This window comes from Harpia harpyja, chromosome 3, assembly GCF_026419915.1.
Source record: "Harpia harpyja isolate bHarHar1 chromosome 3, bHarHar1 primary haplotype, whole genome shotgun sequence".
Classification (NCBI taxonomy): Eukaryota; Metazoa; Chordata; class Aves; order Accipitriformes; family Accipitridae; genus Harpia; species Harpia harpyja.
In genome coordinates, this window is record NC_068942.1 from 41,073,062 (window position 1) to 41,088,918 (window position 15,857).

At 41.9% G+C, this 15,857-nt stretch overlaps 1 protein-coding gene across 8 annotated transcripts in view; it reads left to right on the top strand.

The window, feature by feature from the left end:
- Positions 1 to 15,857, top strand: part of MAPKBP1 (mitogen-activated protein kinase binding protein 1) — a 108,759-nt gene that overhangs the window by 73,679 nt on the left and 19,223 nt on the right. For all 8 annotated transcript variants that reach the window (XM_052782168.1, XM_052782169.1, XM_052782163.1 and 5 more), the window contains 8 exons: positions 521 to 591; positions 1,043 to 1,164; positions 2,240 to 2,315; positions 4,906 to 5,017; positions 5,611 to 5,674; positions 8,621 to 8,746; positions 14,939 to 15,087; positions 15,784 to 15,833. In XM_052782168.1, coding sequence (XP_052638128.1) covers positions 521 to 591; positions 1,043 to 1,164; positions 2,240 to 2,315; positions 4,906 to 5,017; positions 5,611 to 5,674; positions 8,621 to 8,746; positions 14,939 to 15,087; positions 15,784 to 15,833 — 770 coding nt within the window. The remainder of the gene's footprint in view (positions 1 to 520; positions 592 to 1,042; positions 1,165 to 2,239; positions 2,316 to 4,905; positions 5,018 to 5,610; positions 5,675 to 8,620; positions 8,747 to 14,938; positions 15,088 to 15,783; positions 15,834 to 15,857) is intronic.

Here is a 15,857-nt window from a genome sequence, read left to right on the forward strand (position 1 = left end):
AAGTGGACTTGTGTGATATTGGATCCATTTTCATTATATGGAATTTTATCAGGTGTTGCTTTGCTGAAGGAGCAGATTGGTTACAAAAGAGTGCTAAGAGAAGAAGGGAAGCCTGACCCTGCAGTAAGAAAGGGCAGCAAGAAACATGTGACTGACTTTGAGGACTGAAAAGTGCCTATTGCCTGTTTTCAGCTCATACTGAGTGTGAACTTGTCATATTGCCAGAGTGCTGTGGCACATAGAGAATAAGCATGTGAGCATACTGTTGAGGGAGAAGACAGAATTACATCCTAATCTGTTGTGTAAAGCCTCTGTATTAAGGCCTTATGCACTCTGAGCGTTAACAAATGCTGTCCCTGAGAAGGGGCTTCTGTTTTGCTGCAGCATCCTGCTGCTTAGGTAGGAGTCAGTCTTAGCTAATCAGGACTGGAATAAATGAGCAGTGGTATAAATTGAAACATTTCCTCCACCTTGTGTCTGTGTGTTTATCTTTTGATCGGCTCCTGCCTTTTTGTTCCAGCCAATGATGGGAAAGTGCGAATGATAAGCTGTGGGGCAGACAAGAGCATCTATTTCCGCACTGCGCAGAAGGTAACCTTATTACAGCTTTTTGTGCAGGTTTTTTAATAATCTCTCCACAAAGGAACTACTTTAAAGAGTGAGATTAAGAGTTTCTGTATGAGCTGGTTGCTATTTCAGCCTCAGTGTCTCCCACTGACTCAGTGCAAGAGATTAGATTTGGAGAACTAGTTCTGTGAAGCATGCAGCTGCTCCCAGCCTGACCTCTCTCAGCAAGATGCAAAGTAGAGAACTGTTAGGATATCTGCTTTTCTTTTGCTGCCAGGGCTATTGTGAGGAGTGGTGAAAGAGTACGGGCTGGAGGGGAGTTCATTGTGCCTCCAGTCCCAGCTGCTCCCACCAGACCTGATTAGTGGGAAGGGATGGTTTGTGCTGGCTATGTGAGAAGACTCATCTGTATTTAGAAGTTTTTAATAATGGGTTAACTACTTGATTTTGACACAGTCTTTACCCACATGCTTAGACAGGAGAAGGGGTTCAGTTTACCCGAACACATCACATTGTTAGGAAGACCACTCTATATGACATGGATGTGGACCCCAGCTGGAAATACGCAGCTATTGGATGCCAGGATCGTAACATCAGGTTAGTTTACTTCTTGTCTTGAAAATATTTTTGCAGTAATAAATGAGTTGGCGAAGGCAGCCCCATCTCCATCATTGTTCCTCTAGGTTCTTTGACACAGCATTTTCAGACAGATCCGAGGCTTCACCTAACACTCTGTGAGGTTGAACTCTGCCTTTTCCCTCGCTGATAAAAGCTGTGGATATATGCAAATGCCCATGGGACTCTTGGCTTCTCGCTGGGTTGCTCTGCAGAGCAAAGCCTTTCTATTGGGGAAGCAAGTGTGCCTTCCTTGGCACACCATTGAGCTGTAGGGCAAGAACTTCAGCGCTGTGGTAATTTTTGCTTTTAAAGGTATGTCTAGTGAGAAGCTGTGAGGTCCTGTGGAATATCTGGGACTGTAGGAACCTAAAACTGAGCTAGGTGTGACTGTCTTTGACAAGTGGAATCTATTCTCTGCTCCCTCTTTATCCATTTCTTCAATCTGTTTGCTCCTACCTTCAAAGCAAAGGAGACACTCTGTAGTTGTATGTCTCGTCTTGTATCTGGGTGAGAGGCCAAGAGTTTTGGTCATAGCTAAATACCACTACTGAATGTAATTTCGTTTTGTATTCTAATGTAAATAAAGGGTCTTGCTCTCTTAACCCTTTCCTTTAGTATGAAGGAGCCACAGGTATTTTCATAGCAGGGAGGACTGACTGAAGTTTATTAAGAGCCATTCCTGCTGCATAACCATTAGCCATTACAAGGCATGGCAAGGTTTTCTCCCTCCCATTTGATCTCCTTCAGTGCCATGATGCTATACTTGGTTTTGATTATTGGCTTGAGAATCAAGCCTCAATTTTAATTCAGATAGTCTGCTTAATATTACATCATCCAGTCTTGGGCCTCTACATTACTTTTGAGGTTCTTGAACCATTTAAATGATTGGTGGTTATAGTTCATAGAGGTCATTTCTCCACCTCCTGTGGCTTTGCCCTGCTCCCTGTATCTCATGTGGAACGAGGAACAGAAAGAGAAAAGGATCCTGGTGACAAGATCCACAGAGCAGTACCTGGGCAAAATGAGCGATGTTGTCTTATGTCATCCCCCTCAGGGTTTTCAACATAAGCAGTGGGAAGCAGAAGAAGCTTTACAAAGGATCCCAAGGTGAAGATGGAACCCTCATCAAAGTAAGCTGTTTTCTTTCTTTCTTCCCTTTTCCTTTTTTCCAGCTCTTCTGAATGCAGCTCAGGGCTAAGAAAATGCAATACAAATCTGAACACGGTAACTTTTTTTTTTTTTTGCTTGCTCCATATCCATACTTTGTCCCTTATCCTGCTGCTGCTTTCTCCTACCTCCATCCTTAAGGGCTGGTAATGTATTTGAGTTCCATCAGGCTAAAACAGGAAAAGTCAGTGAATGATGAAGTTGATGTATAACACCTCTCTCTGTCCTGTTTCTGAAGTGAGGCACAGGCCCATGTTGTAAAAGCAAGTAGTACTGCACCAATATCTGTCAGGAGATGATTTAGTCCATTACTTTAATCCTTTACTTTCTGCTTTAGAGAGCTCATTCTGGCTTTCTTGACTACTTTTGTTAGGCTTTTTAAGGTGGAGCTGCCTGTTGATCAGTGTTTGAGAAATTTGTGGTTTCCGGAGGGCAAATACAAGTGAAACTCATTAAGAGTTGATGAACTTAAGTAGCATCTGCCCTGAAAAGCCCATATTCTTTGTGTCTTGGAGTGCTGGACAAGCCTGGTAGTGCTTAGAGAGAGTCTGTTCTTGTTTCCCACCTGCTGAGTGCATCTAGGCCTTGGGGTAGGGTAGCATGCCTGCTTCTGCCACTTCCCTGGGTTTCCCCTGGTAAACCAGGTGCGTTCAAGATTCAGTGTTAAGAGCGATGACAGCACTTCGGGATGTGGAAGAACTGTATTCTTGTCTTCAAAGAGGGAAGACCAGTTGATACAACCAAAATATCTCTCAAGTTGCCAAACAAGCTTCTTCATTGTATTTGTTTTCACTGATAATTTTTCTACTTTTTAAACCAAATATTCCTGTTCAGCTGCACAGGCCAGCAGTATTATTATTAAGGGCTGGGTGGCGTGTCCTATGAGGAGTGGCTGAGGACTTTGGGCTTGTCTAGTTTGGAGAAAAGGAGGCTGAGGGGCGACCTCATTGCTTTCTACACCTTCCTGAGGAGGCGAAGTGGAGAGGGAGGTGTTGATCGCTTCTCCCTGGTATTCAGTGACAGGACATGTGGGAACAGTTCAGAGCTGCGCCAGGGGAGGTTTAGACTGGACATTAGGAAGCATTTCTTTACCAAGAGGGTGGTCAAACACTGGAACAGGCTTTCTAGAGAGGTGGTCGATGTCCCAAGCCTGTCGGTGTTTAAGAGGCATTTGGATAATGCCCTTAATAACATGTTTTAACTTAGTCAGCCCTGAATTGGTCAGGCAATTGGACTAGATGATTGTTGTAGGTCCCTTCCAACTGAAATAGTCTATTCTATTATTGATATGTTGAAATAACTGGGTAAAAAGGGAGAGGAAAGCAAAGAGCTTTGTTCAGTGTCACCTCGTCTGTTTTACAGAGAAAGATAAGTTCTCTTTCTCTTTGCCTATTATGATTCCTACAAAGTTTTTTATAAGCCAGAGTAATGAAAATGAAAAATTGATGCTACACTTTATTGCTGGTAAGCTCAGGTGCTTGATTATGTCTTTCTCAGACCACAAACCATGAAATGTTGCTGGGAGCTGGATTTTTTGTTTTTAATATCCTTTATGTTTGGGGTTTTTTTTTTCATGTGTAGTTCAAGTGGGGAATCTCAATTATTTTTAATGTTGCTTTGTTCATTTTTAGGACAATTATGTAACCAAGGGATTATGATTGTCTCTGGAATTTAAACTGTCTTGGCATGTTATTCGGAGATCATAATATACATTGCGGTTTAACAAGTAGAACCCAAACAGTGACATTGGAAGCAAAAGATACAGCAACAAAATAAACATAACCAAAAAAAGTTATCATTATTTAAATACCCTGTCTCCGTCAAAAACCAGACGTTTTCACTCTCAGTTCCTTAAAGTTCTACAAAAGACAAAGCAGGACATTTGGTGATAGCAGCTGTATTTGCTGTGTAGTGCTGCCTTAAACCTAGAGGCATTTGGAGGGAGTTTTATATTTGATCCAAATAAAAAAACAAATGGGTGTATATGAAAAAGAAAAAAAAAACAACCCCCCAAAATGGGAGTTGCAAATGCTGGAGATTTGACAGCATCATTATCAAAGACAATTTCTTAGCAGTGTTGAGTTCTTTTTTGGTTTCTCTCCTCAAGATTGGAGTCTTAATATTTCACTTAACTCTGTCAGTTCTGATTATTTTGGGGGGGGGAGGGGAGGGGGAGGTTGGCATCTGTGTGTGGTTTTTTGTTTGTTTGTTTTGTTTTGATCTTAAAATAGAAGAAAGTAAGACCCCGGTGGTTAGAAGGAGGTAGGAGAGGTATAAGTCTGTCCATTGGTGGTGGTGCCTTCACAATCATGAAGGCATTTAGTGTAAGCACCTTTAGTCTCTGATTAGGTTGGAGATAGTTTTAACAGTTTAGTCAGGTTGGAGATTTGTCCCAGGATGCTGGATAGCCTGGTACTCATTTGGAGTCCTGTAGGAGCTACTTGCATTTTATTCTGTTAACTACTATGACTGTCTTGGGTATTCTGGACCATTTTCATGCAGTCCGAAGGCACTTTCTCACCAGGTCTTTCCACCTCTTATCTCCTAAACCAGGTGCAAACGGATCCCTCTGGTCTTTATATTGCAACCAGTTGTTCTGACAAGAACCTCTCCATCTTCGATTTCTATTCTGGCGAGTGTGTTGCAACCATGTATGGACATTCAGGTAAGGCATGTGAACTTCTGAAAATGCATTTTTTCTGCTGATGACTATATAGTAGGGTCTGAGACTTGTCAGAGCTTTCTGAAGGTTCCTTCCCACCAAAGTTTACCCAATGGGTATTTTGGAGTAGGTTACAGTTGGATGAAGTTGTCATAGCTTATTTCATTGCAGTTTCAACTTTTTTCAGACTGCATTTTGCATTGCAAAACACAAGCACACACACGCTTGTCAGGCCATGTATTTGTTTACACAGGTTTTCTAATAGCCTATAAGGTAGTCTGTGTTTTTTCAGTGTATATTAAGTTTCATTATGATATACCCTCAGCTCCTACCATGGAGGGTCTATTCTGTTATAGGTAAAAAGAGACTTTCGGTCTTCATGCTCATTTTGCTGTGGGCTACCCTTTCCATGTCAAGCCTAGATTCTTTGTTAAATGGTTATGGTAATGGGGGCATATTGATCTGTGAAGTGTGTTGGCTTTAATCAGAATTTGAGTTACTGAGCACAGATAGGCTATTTGGCTAATGATCTCTTCTGCCCATTGGAATAATTCAGGGAAGGTTTTTTTTTTTTTCTTGTGCTTTATTTCACACAGAGATTGTAACCGGGATGAAATTCAGTAATGACTGCAAACATCTGATCTCTGTTTCTGGTGACAGGTAAGAGGGGTTTGCTTGTCTGTGATATCAGCTCATGCTATCTCACACTGGATTTAATGTGTGTCCTGAAGGAAGGTAGAATGTTTTTTTTTAAATGAGGGATGTTTTATGAATTCCAAATAAACCTCAGAGCTTTCTGAATCCTAAATGTGTGTTGTTGGCAAAGCTCACAGAGCTTATATTATCCTTCCATGGAATGAGACGCCCATGTGAAGTACTTACTTTGTGGTTTTCTGAGAGTAGGTACTATTCCCTGCTGGAAAGGAGACAGGGATGTGGCTTGTTGCCTTACCAGCCTTCAGGTCTGTAATGTAAGGCAGCTTTTGATATTCTGACCAGTGGTGCCAAAACTTTGTCTTACAGTACTTCTGTTGGTGAGGTTTCACCAGGTGAATGAGCCTGTCTAGCAGCAAGAGGGACAGGCCTGTCCCCACTCTTTGCTCCTGTCCGTACAGTCCTCTTCCCCACTCCCCTAAATCAGCTGCGGTGCGCTGACCCCTCATTAAGCTGATTCAGGTCACTACATCAGCACCTCCCCAGCTGAGTTTTCTGCTGATTTAGTGAGCTAAATCAGCTCACCAAAAGTTTAAGTAATCACCAGACTGAGCCCACGGGGAAAAGGAGAATATATGCCTAATATGATGATTGTAGAGGTGAGTGAACCCACTACTTCTGGAATCAGTGAATGCTTAAATCGGCTGAACCAAATAAATTTTTTCCTTTGAGGAAGATGGTTCCTGGAGTGCTATTTCAAGGCCACAGCAACACAGATTCTCTCTCTTTCTTTCTCTTTTCTATTAATAAAACACAGTTGAACCAGAAAAAGAGTCTTAGTGGGTGTATTGTTACAGAACATACAATATATCACCTTAAATCGCATCAATTGGTTATTTCTGTCTGTCAGTAAAAAGTAAATAATTTAGTTTTCCTCTTTCTTTACCTTTCATGTGTGTAAATAGATTAGGGGAAAAGTTGCAGAAAAGAGAGTCCTTTTGTTGTGGATTTCTGATAAATTCCAGGAACATGGAAGGTTTGAGGTCCCCAGTGATCCTTGTAATTTAGTGCAGCGTTCCCTTGTTGACTATTACCATGAGCGAAAAGGTAATTTTCTTCACTAAGGGTGTGGAGGAGGTGGATGAGAAGTGTGGAAAGGATTAACGAAGATCTTTGCTGTAAGGAGATGAGAAAGCATGTTTTTCAAAGGAGAACAGGGAAAATAGTCTGTTCATACACAGCAGCATGTGCAAAGAATAAAACTGAGAATAGAAAGAAAAATGGTGATGTGGAAGGGCACAAGGACTGGGAGACCCATGTGAGAAAAGTACTGCAAGGGGAAAAAAAAGGAGCAAAAGGGGTAGGTGGGAGTATGCTTCTGTAGAGCTTTGTGTTGAATGCTAATGTATTTTCAAGTTCATACTGTTTGCTGCTTATCTCTAGGTTTGATAGCTGTGGGGGTGGGATAAATGAACAAGCCAGATTTGCTTTCTGAAGTTTGTTTCCTGCTTTTCAGTATTTTTCTCAGCAGTAGATTATGGTTGCAGTTACATTTGAGGGAGCTGCTGCTTGAGGGGAAGCAGCTGGCTGCCCTGGGTTGCCATAGTTTCCAGATGTAGTGCCTCACCACGTTCTCCTGGCTGAAAATCTGGGGCGGGAGGATGACAGTGTGTTCACTGTTGATGGGAAGCATCTGTGTGTGACTTTAGTAGCTCCAGAGCTTTGTCACAAAGGGAGTGGCACTGGGGGCAAGAAGGGAATTTTTAGTTTTTCATTACAATCTCCACAGGCTGCAAAGTGGGGTTTCTGTTTTCTTTTTGTGTGGTATGGAAATAAAAAACTTTTATAATGTCTTCTCATGAGAGTTAAAAAATGGAGAAGATGCAGGCACTCAGGAACCTGGTGCTCTTGGCATTTGCCTCAGGTCAGAGAGACCAAAGTTCATGGTTATTGTTCAAAATGGCAGAGCAAATGAATTTTTAGAGACCAGCAAGGAAGAGGGCAAAGCCCCTCGTTGAAAACTCCTTCATGAATTGGGGTACCCATGAGTATGGTGGCACTGATGGGTCTTGAAGAACTGGATTAAATCCTCTTTGGATTCCAAAGTAGGGTGCAGGATTCTATAAGTGATAGCAAAAGCACCACCTCTGTTTCTACATCAGTCTAAGTATACCAGCTAGACAGGAAAGATGGGTGAGATGAAAAGAATTAGTTAGCACTGAGGTTAAATTTCAAAGAAAATGCTGGTGATTTTACTTTCTAGTAGCTGAAGATGAGATACAGTATTCTCATAAGGAATACTGTGAGTGATGAGGAATTTTTTTTTTTTTTTAGCCAGATTTCTGAAGAAAATGAGACCAATGAGATCACACTGTTTGTTTCCCTCTCTCAAATGCTTTTGAATCCATTGACCAAATTCAATCAAATTCCTTAGAAGTTTCCTGGAGGGAGTTCAAGTAAAATATTACAAGCACCCTGACTGCAAAAAGTACTGCCACATAAGCTTAACAGTTATTATACCACGGAGACTCCATGGGATGGCAGGCATTAGGAAGGCCTTGCCCATGGGAGTAGTTGCAATCAGAGGCTGAGGCTTAGCCACTGTTAGAGGATGCAAAGGACATCTGTAGGCTCTACTTATCCTGCTGACCGTGGAGGGACTTGTTATGGCATTTCCTTCAGCAGCTGGTCAGATTGTCAAATAAAGGTATAGGATCAGAGATGAGTCTGTGCAAATACCTCTGCAGTTGCTCTTGCCCACAGGGAGTCTTTGCCAAGCAGGTTTTACCCTTTTGTTATGAGGCTTGTGACGGGATTGAGTTTCTGTGGAGCTGTTTCTGCGTGTGTCTCTCCCTGCCACAGAAGGGCTCTTGTTTGTCTCTGCAGTGGAAATTGATAATGTCAATAAACTGAATGGAGACTTGACCCCAGCCTCGCCTTTCCCTCTTTCAGCTGTATCTTTATCTGGCGTCTGAGCTCAGAGATGACCATCAACATGCGGCAGCGACTGTCTGACATGAAGCAGAGAGGGAAGCAGGCAGAAAAGTCTCCTCCACACAAGACAGCTGGACTCATGAGGTGAGCAGAGTAGACTGAGAAGAGGTGGCTGGCTTTGTAGGGTTTAATGTGAAAAGTGTGGCACTGGGAGTCAACTGTAAGGTTTCTGCTGTCTTCACTGATAGTGTCTTCCCAAATTTCTCTTATTCTCCTGTTGGATTTGCCATGGTTTCTGTGCCCCCCTTCTTCGGATATAGAAGCCTGACTGTGATTTTCCAGACAGACTTGCTTAGTGTTGCTTCACTGATTGCAATGTGTATGCAATGCCCCTTGTGTCTTCATTTAGTTTAATGATGTGGTCAGAAGCTTTAATAAGCAGTTTACCTAGCAACACTGAGGCTGGTACGCAGCATCCCACCAGGGAAGCCTTGCTCCTTCATGAATAAAGTTCTCTGGATCTAGGCTGAATGCAATTTAACTGCTGTTTTCTGCAGTGTTAGTACTGAAGTATACCTGTGAGCTGTATGAGTTTGCCATATTGATCATAACTATTTTCTGGAGGCTTTGAAAAAGGTCACCTAAAAATAATTGTAATATAAATAATAAATATAAAAATCATTTCCATGGGAAAAGTTCTTGGCAGCTGAATCATATTATTATTTTTTACTCGGTAAACAACATATCTAAAAACAAACTACCACAGCCTACAAACTGAATAGATCTAAATTTATCTGGTGACCTTTCTTTAAAAAGTGGTGCTTAAACACAGACCCTGTTTTTAAACAGAACAAGAGTGACAGGGGATTATGGATTTTTAGTGTAATGTATTTGGTTTCTCTGTAGTTAGTAAGTAGCTGAGACTAATTTGACTGTAAGCAATGCAGGAGAGAGTCCTGACTGAGTTGATATGGGATCAAAGTGGAGAAAAAAAGATAAACACAGATTTTTGATGCTATGTGCCACAATTTTGCTCCTTCAAATAACTACGGATTGAGTTCTAGATATAAAAGTGCCAAAGCACTGGAAGACTTACCACACTGGTTGTTGTGTTGAGTATCACAAAGACCTTCCCACTCCCTTTGGGAGCAAGTAATGTTGAAACAAGTCTGTCTGCATAGTTTCATTTGGAAAAGTCTTGATCTGCTCATTCTTGAAACAAGTCTTGTCTAATAAATGCTTTCAGTAATGATGCTGGGAGAACTCAGGAAGCCTTTTTTCTAGCCAAAATTCTGGAGCTGTCGAGCAATGTGCTTTTTATAGCAGACTCTCCATTATTCCAGCAGCTGCAGCCTTACCCTACCAAGGCTCAGCCTGTGACAGATAATCCCAGTCCTCTTCCGCATTAGGTGATACTTGTTTCCGTCACCGACGCTTGCTGAAGGCGGTGTTAGTGCCACGCCAAGCCCAGAACTTTATTAAACTTGTTTGGTAACCTCTTTGCAAGCCTGGAATCTACTTGTTTGGTCAGCTTTGAAAGCTTGTTTTCAGTTTTGATCAACCGCTGTGGTCACTGGAGATCAGCAAAGACATAACTCCAGAGCATTTTGGATTGGGACTGAATATGGAGGAAGAGCCTATTGGACCAGCATTACTGAGGTGGGAGAAGGAAAACTAATGAACTTGAGTAAGACTGTTTTTCTAGATGCCCTGTACCTGTTCTGGCTGTGTTTCCAAAGTCTGTCTGTGTATGTCGCAGTGGAGAGTTGGGTTGCACCTTGTGGTGTAGAACTGTTGTCTCAAAAGGACTCACAGTAGTATAAAAAAGCTCCCTGCATGGTGATATGTCATTTGTTCTAGTAGATTTTCTCTAGAACAGTATTGCTAGAATTTGGTGGGGGAAGTAGTGCATTCTGCTAGTGCCATAGTATGAGTGTTTGACAGGATAAATAATGGAAATAATCCTGAGGAAACAAAACTGACTTGAGGAGGCAGTGGGGAGCTGAAGATTTCCAAATCAGGACAGTGCTGTCTCTATCCAGCTGTGACTGGCAGGGCAGGGATTGGTCCAGGTCAATAACATCTGGCATGTAAACACACAGAAGATGCCTTTCTGGGTCAAACCAGTGCTCCATGAAGCCCAGTATTCTGCCTGTGACAGTGGCAATGGAAGATGCTATTTAGTGAGACACTGTGTGAGCCTTGCTATATGAACCTTTGTGGTCCATTTGCCTCATCCTCAATTGTTATATCAGGGATGTTAGGAGGTACATCTCTACCTGTTCCCTTTAGTATTTGGTCATGGACCCATTGTCCACTAAGTTTGTATAAATCCTTTTTGAACTTCATAATATTGTCTCCCTCTGCACCCTCCTTTGGTGACAAGTTCCTGGAGTTCACTGCTCTCTGTGGAAAGAAGGGCTTTTTTTGTCTGTGTTAAACCACACTCCCGCTACTTCTGTTGAAAGCTCCCTGCTTCTGAATATTGTGAGCTTTGGTGAACTGTCATTCTGCATCCAGCTAACTGTAGTCCCCATGGTTTTGTAAACCTTTATCATAACCTCTCTCCATCCAACCTTCTCTCCAAACTGAAGAATCCCAGCCTTTTCAGTCCCTCCAAAAACTTCTAGAAGGACTAAAGTTTCTCCTCTAAAGGATTTCTCTGACTCACCTTTATGGGACATTGGATTATTTTGGAACTAATCCGGCCTGTATGACCCACAGTTCTCCATTGTGCCCCTGAGAGCTTTTCAGTTCTGCCTCTGGTTGTGATAATTGCAGATGTGTGCTTTTCTCTCATCTGCTGAACATGAGGAGCTTTGATTGTTCAGAATAATAGAACTTGTACTCGGCTGATATTGCTGGTACATTTTGGTTTTGAGGCATTTATATTTTCAGAGAGGGAACCATGTAAAGGCCTTTTAATAAGGTTTTGATTTTGATCTAAGCATGCATTTATTGTTTAGAAAAGCTTCTCTCAAATTTTTGGAAGGGAAGTTTTAAATTGATTTTACTGTGGAATGTTTGCAGGGCTTATAGTAATGTTTTAGCTGAGTATTTATATTTTTTTATTTCAATTTTAAAAGTCACTTTTTCCTGTGACTTTCATTGAAGCTCTAGTATAAATAGCAGGAGAAAGAAATGTTATCCAAATTAAGTTGTCTGAAACATATATGTATGCTGAAGAAGTACTGTGTGCCATCAGATATATTTGGAAAGAGCTCCTTATCAAACTCTCAGTGAGCCTTTAGTCCAGTCCAGGAAAGCTGTGTGGTTTCTAGGGCTCAGAATGGGGCAGGCTTTTGATGCCAGATCAGAAGTGGTGCCTGGGTCTGTGCTGAACTACTGCAATTATAACACCAGGGAAATTGAAGTCGGCAGCACTGTGACCTTTCTGTGGGGAAAAGCAGGGTAACTTTCTTTTTAAAACCCTTAGACATTTGGGCAGGGGGCAGGGCAATCTGCTAGTGATCCCTACCACATAGGATATTACAGTTTCTTAAATATGCCCCTAAAGCTGGGGGTTTAAGTAGCACAAGATCAGAGTGGGAACGCTGACAAAATACCTCTTTAAATGGATAGTTGCCATTCTTGTCTGTTTTGTTTTAAGAAAAGAAAGAAGAGTTGCATTCAGGACATGCAAAAGAATACAGAGTACCTAATATCAGATGTCTTAATACTAGAGCTCCATAAAGACATATGGCACTTTTAAGTCTATATATGTGTCCTGAAGACTTTCTAACTGAAGGTCCTTCCCTGCCATTGATCCCATCCTGGCAGACACTTCAGAAACTAGGAGCTGAAGTGCAACTGACTCTGCCCATCCGTACAGAGCAAGATCCAGGCACGGTGCTAGAATGGGACAGTACCTCAGCCAAGGAAGAAGACAAGATCAAGGACAATTAAAATCCTTGCTCTAAGTGAGTCACATGTATCATGAGAATTGGACATGTCTGTATATGCTATTCTGGAATAGCTACTCTGAAACATTCATTCTGGTATAATGATGCTTTGTTGGCGTTTGGCTGAACCTGCTCTCAGCAGGAATTCAGGAAAACCCAGAAGTCTTACTCCTTTGCTTTCAAAATGCTCTAGTGTGGTCCTTATTTGGAAGCAGCTCTCATGCTTGAAACCTCACCCTATGTTACTCTGACTTCCATCTAAGCATGAACAAGAACTGAGGAAGAGTGTTGAAGAGATGTGCGCAACAGAGGGGCTTAGAATAAAATCCAAAGTACATAGAAGAAGGCAGGGAAAGAAAGGAGGAAGTAGTGAAGTCCGAATTGATGGATTAACTTGGGCAAGCACAACAGTTAAAACACTCAAGACCTTATAAACCTAGATTTCATTTTCAGGAGTATCTCAGTTTCAAGTCAGGGGGCCTAAGATCCTTTTGAAAACCCCATTCAGTTATCTCCTTTCAAGTCACAGGACTGGGTCTGAAAAGCATATTTGAGTTGTAAAAAGGAGAATGTGGAAGGGGAGCATGAATTTTTGCTGGGATAATGCAAGATAACCTTACAATTGTATCAAACTCACGTGACTTCATAATTTGTTTGGCACTTCCTGTGAGGTATGAAAAGACTCCCATCTGACTTCCAAAATATGTTTTGCATTCTCTTACTCAGCCCCTTTGATGATATTGGAACATACCTTTTCCCCCCTTACTAATTTTGTCAGTCATCATTTGATGGACTGAGGCCATCTTTATTTGTAGCATAAAACACATTGATAGCAATCCTCCCTTCTCCATTTACACCAATGACAGTACATGCAGGAGTTTAGCTAACACATAACCTTGCCTCGTCATATCACCTCATCATAGTGAGGTATTCAACAAGTTAGATGTTGAAATGTCTAATAATCCAGGCCTTCTTCCTCAATAAACTTCTCAACTAACCATGATGATTACAAGCAGAAGGATGCTATCAAAGTTACTGATACAAAGTTAATATTGCCTACCATATATAGATACCTCATAGTATGAAATATGGCATAACATCAAACATACTGTAGTGCTTGAACTTTGTTGAGATACCTGCTTAGACAGAAGAACTTGAGAGTGACAAGGTGGACGCACAAGGAGACAGTCAAAAAGATGAAGAGATTGAAAAATGTCGAAAGTAGATGAAGACAGTCAACATGAAACTGTTTCACTGGAGGACTCTGCAGACCACAGTCAGTTTCACTCTTCTTTTTGCCAGAACACCTCAAAGCTCATCTGAAAGGGTTGGGTAGTTCTTGCTCAGCCACTCCTAATAAAATGGAAATAAATGTTCTGCCACTATATGGGAAGAGAAAAGATTAAAATACCTTAGCTACTTCTTACCATGTTTCAATACAGCCTGCTATCTGTCAGCTGCAGGCGAAGTTGGTCCCTTGCCAGGCTGCTCTGTATTTGGTGGATGAGCTATTTTTATTTCATGAATAATGCTTGGCACTCAACGCCCACTAGTGATATCCTATAAATGTCACTAATGATGAGTTTGGCACTCTAGCTCAAGGCCATGGAGTGGGCGCTACTCAAATTTATTTGTTAGGGATTCTTCATTTGTTCAATTATTGTCCAAAGTGGGTTAGTTCATTTGGTTCTGTTGACTGAAGGGGTGAGGGGAGGAAGGAGAAGAGGAGAAGAAAGAGTTTGATGTAAGCGTCCTTGATTGGTATTGGGGAATTCTATGCTGGGAGTGCCTCTGAGGTTTGTGTGGGAACACTTGTCTGATGTACTTTGATTAAAGATCTGCCCCAAATATGTTTTACATTATTCCTTGTGCCTGAAGGCTAAAAAAGGCAGCACGGTGCTCTTACGGTGTGTGGGCTGTGCCTTCAGGATCTGCGTGGTGCAGTCCTTGATATGAACCTGTCTCTTATGTGATAATTTGCCATATACCCAATTGCCGTCAAACAGGGAGTATTTCTGTGACATTTTTGATGTGTAAAACAGTTCCAGAGAGGAAATGCCTAAGGGTGGGAAAAATATTTGCCTTTCGAATATGCTCTACCATCTTGACCTTATCAATTGGCGGGGTCTGAAATGGAAGGCCAAGTTTCATTCCACTTGACTTTCTCAGACTCGTTTACTTCTGTTCTGATTTCTGTCATCCTTCCACACGTATGAGGCAATTGCTGTGGAAGGCTTTACACACCTTTGTGCAGGGTTTGACTTACCCTTTTTCTCAGAGATGGGTTTTGCTAGAGCGAGGGCTGTTTGGGAGAGTTGAGGCAGCCTGCTGAGTGTGAATGGAGATAAGGTGGAGAACTGCCTGGTGTAAGGATTGAAATGGTGGGCAATTCTTGAGATAGACCATAATACTCCTTCCAATTCCTGCCTCTCAGGCACGAGTCCATCTCTGCCCTGTCCTCTGTGCCTGCACTCTCATCAGACAGCGACAAGGATGGTGAAGACGAAGGGAATGATGAAGATGAGTTACGTGGGCTGCAGTCTTTCCATATTCAGTCCAACTGCAACACTGAGAGAGACTCAGGTATAAATGGGAGAGGAGCATGGGCAGAGATGGAGGAAAAATGGTAGGAATGTGAAGTGGGGAGAAGATGAGAGACACTGACTTAGGGATAACAAGATATGGGGAGAAAGAGAAAGACCAAGACAGAAACAGATGGATCGACATCAATGGTAATGTGGAGTTGCGCATTCCTGCATCTGAAGACGGGTACATTTCAGAGTTCTCTCATTAAAAATTCAGTTGTTAAATTGCTAGTTCCAACTGGCCAAACAAATTTTGAATTAATGTCCTGGGCTTGGGTCTACAAGCTATTAGATGTCCACAGAAGCCAAAAGAGATCTCACAGAGAATTCTAGAGATGTCTGATAAAACTTACAGTAGAGATTACCATTACTAATTTGAGGTATTTTTACCACAGATGCTACAGTGTATTAGAGCAGGGTTTTTTCCCAAGCCGTTGGTAGCCCACTGCACTGTGGCAAGTGTTCTGCAATGGGTCTGCTGAGTCAGTGAAAATCTTATATAAAGCAGTATGTCTCCATTAAGATTTTGATACAATGATTTGGTACTCTATGGGAAAGCATGTGTTGGCAGTGGTCTGCTGGTTCAAAAGGTGTAGGAATGCTGCCTTTGAGGAAAGATGAGATAAGAGGTCTTTAAAAAGCTGGACTACTGGCCAAGGATGTCAACTAGGTATATATCTTTTTCCCTTTCCAGATCCAGACCTTACCCTTTCAAGAAGCCTTTCCCATTGGGAAATGAGGAGGGTGAGTTACTAAACCTTCAAATTG